General features: G+C 38.4%; 1 protein-coding gene across 1 annotated transcript in view; it reads right to left on the bottom strand.

Annotated features, from left to right (window-relative positions):
- Positions 1-584: 584 nt before the first annotated feature.
- Positions 585-3629, bottom strand: part of LOC108785792 (E3 ubiquitin-protein ligase RNF213-like) — a 165172-nt gene continuing 162127 nt past the window's right edge. The window contains 1 exon segment of the mRNA XM_018554940.1: positions 585-729. Within this exon segment, the coding sequence (XP_018410442.1) occupies positions 585-729 (145 nt within the window).

Here is a 3629-nt window from a genome sequence, read left to right as displayed (position 1 = left end):
GGTAAGCATAGTAAATCTTTATACCTGAGTTATTCTAACACTATTAGAGGTAGAAACCTGGGCTCTGCTCATACAGCTATATAGCTGCATCACTTGTCTAGGTCAGGCAATGGCAACTTCCATCCTTCAGCTTTCCTGTTGTTTTATTCTTTGTAACTGAAGGGCCTTACCATTCCCAAGTGTGGCATAGGCAGTAATTTGAAAATGTAATATACTGAAAATGTAATATAACTATAAACGGATGCATAACCTACAAATGTGTACTAAATGTGTATCTGAAAGGCAACACTAACCTCTAAGTTGTAGACATGGTTTAGGGTTGGTCAGATACAAAATATGCAGCAATCTAGTTTGTACCAATTTTAGGTTGTTGTCATTACTTATTTTTTTCCTAATAAGTCACATACACTTATTGCTATATATTCTATTATGCATCCTTTGCATATACATCTATATATCTTATTTGTAATGAAACAAAATATAAAAAGTAAAAAAATACAAAACAGCCTGAGTTAGCAGCAGCAATATAAGGTCTCACAATGCAGCACATAGACTTTGCAGCCACTATTATCCATTCGAGGCCATTAAATGCGATTCCACTTCTTATTGGCAGCAACCTTCCAAGCTTCAATGCAATGGGCAAGTGCAATTTGTTCGGGAAAGTCATTCTCCAGTTCCAGGAAGGAAACACCTTTATCATCAAGAAGAGGAGCCAGCACTTCCCTTAAGCTGCAATAGAAAGTGTTATTATTAGTATCATTTGGAGATGGAGGGGTGTGGGGGATATTCTAGACATGTGATAATATTTTTAATGGTTGCTTGGTGCCAAATTATTCACTTTAAGGTCACTGCAAAGGACAAGGGGGCACTCCTTGCGTCTGGAGGAAAAGAGGTCTAACCTTTGCATACGGAAAGGATTCTTCACAGTTCGAGCTATGAAAATGTGAAACAGACTCCCCCAGTAGCTAGTTAATTGTTTAAAAGAAAATCTGGATGTATTCTTAAATGCACAGAATATTACTGGATATTGAGTTCTTAGAGGTATATTAGGCATCAGAGATTGTTGATCCAGGGAATATCCGATTTCCTTATGGGATCAGGAAGATATTTTTTCCCCTGTTGGAGAAAATTGAACCATGCTTTATAGGGTTTTTTCCCCTTCCTCTGGATCAGCAGGGGGTAATTGGGGGCATAGCGTTCTGTTTAGGCTTTCCTTCTTTTTTTTTTTTCATATCTCTATAGGTTGAACTCCATGGACTTGTGTCTTTTTTTTTCAACCTGACTAACTATGTAATGGTGCATTTCCACCACCTTTGTTGTCCAGGCCAAGTTATCTGGTAACAGTGTTATGACATAACTTCCACCAGTTGTTTAAAATAAACATAAAACACAGTGAAGATTGGATCTATGATTACACAAAAGGACAATGGGGGAATTTATCAACACTGGAGCAGACACAATCTGGAGCAGCTCTGCACGGCAACCAATCAGTTTCTCCTTTCAGTTTGCTCAGTTAAAATTTGAAAATGAAAGAGAGAAGCTGATTGGTTGCCATGCACAGCTGCACCAGATTTTGTCTTCTCTAGTTTTGATAAATTCACTCAATGTGATTTATACAAGTGAAGGTAACAATACAGAACTTGTGGCAGCAGCAGGTAGAACCCACATCCCATGATTTCTATACATTTCAGGGGTCATCATGGGAAAACTTTGTGGAAACAGTTTTTAACTTTTATTCATTCCACTTTGTTTTACAACAGTATCGGGGAGGAGATTGGTCTTAGCAGATCATGTGACTGCTGTGGGGCGAAAAAGTTTAGATGGCCCAGAATCATGTGGACACACTGCGATTTATGCTGGTAGCAAAAGCATTTGGAAATCATATATGGGTGAAATTATTGTATGAATAGTTTAGGGAAATGTAATGAAGATAATTAGTATTCCGTGTCAGGAATTTCCTTAGCGTCGGAGGTTAGATGTACAGCCACAAATAGTTTTGCTATGCGGCCCCATTACACATAGCTATAGCATTGCATGAAAGATAAAAACTAGTTGGTAGAAAAAGAAAGACACATACACTATACACAACTAAAGCCAGACATAATAACTTTGTGCAGGCGTGAGCAGAATACGGAGAGGGATGTCTATTGGCTGACCATAACATAAACATTCACGCTTCCCTTGTCAATGTACAGGATTTAGGGGATGGAACAGGGAAAATGGGAAATCTCCCAATGTTGTCTTATCAGGAAGAAATACCTGAAGAATGTTTTCAAACCTGTCTGACTGATTTGCCATGACAACGATCAGCTACGGCGTATCACTGACATGGCCTGTCACCTGATCTAGATGAACTCTAAGAAATACTGTTCTTAAAGCTGAATCCAGGATAACCAAATTTTGTCTAAAGCATGTATATACACACACACACACATTCCTAATTAAAACTAAATCTTGATGTGCATTGTATATTCTTTCAGATCTGTGCATGAATCCAATGTGAAACTTTGCCACTGTGCAGCAGCTTCCTGTTACATAGATAAGCATTGGAAAGAAAGCACTGGACCTGCAAGTTTATCCTATTGGTGTGGTTGGCCTAATATTATGTGAAACAATTGGAATAGTTGACCTGACTATCAGAGAGGCCGCTTTTACATGGCAAAAGATATCCAACGTCTCCTTGGAAGCCCCACACTTGGCTTAATAGTCCCGATACATCTTTATTCAAAGCAGGGTTGTTGTAGGGTTGTTTGTTGAGAGTTAGAAATAGCCAACGCATTTCGAGGTCACATACAAATACCCGGTTCATTGGGACTATCAATGCTCATCAGCATCACTCATTGATGCCATACCAGCTGCTTATGAGCTCTATGCATTTTCACACACTTGAAAAAGTAAGCCCAGATATCTTTGGTTTGTTTTGTTCTTACCTAGTGCGTACCTCTCTCACTCCCTTTCAGGTGTTACAGACGGTATCCAATTTCAAGCCAACACAGACTTGATAACACGCACCCCTTTAAGTAAGGAAACCATTTAAAATGCTACTTCCCTATTAGATACAGTTCTCTGTTTTACGTTTTCTTTTTATGTCCTGCTCTTGCCCCTACTAACTCATTACCTAATATTTGCAGCGTAGGTTTTTTTTTTTTTTTTTTAATTACAGATTAAGAAACTCTAAGAATTGACCTTTTAATTATGATGTTTACCTTCCACAATTGTTGAAAACAATCATTTCAGTATTGGAAAAGATGCACTTTTAGTGCAATTCTCATAATTTGATACATCAGTGGCATCACTGTTATATTATCCAATGAAATGTCTGTGAAGGTTCTCATTCATCCAGGTCATGGTATATCTGTAAAAAATAAGTCAAGACAACTGGACTTGCTGTATTTTTCTTGAAGATGTTTCACTGATCATCCAATTAGCTTTCTGAATTCAGAATGACTTGTACAAAAATTCTCTGTGAATAAATATGGTGAATGTTGCTCCAATCCACATAATCTGTTAATTGTGACCGGGTGTTCATTGCATTTGCATAATTGGAGTCTAGGAGGTGTTACTAACCTTCCCAGAGGGAGCATTGTATGTGGCAGACAATAGATGTCTCCCCCCCCCCCCCCCTACTC

This window comes from Nanorana parkeri, unplaced genomic scaffold (genome assembly GCF_000935625.1).
Source record: "Nanorana parkeri isolate BGI_ZX_2015 unplaced genomic scaffold, ASM93562v1 scaffold179, whole genome shotgun sequence".
Lineage (NCBI taxonomy): Eukaryota > Metazoa > Chordata > Amphibia > Anura > Dicroglossidae > Nanorana > Nanorana parkeri.
This window is presented reverse-complemented; position numbering and strand designations above follow the sequence as displayed.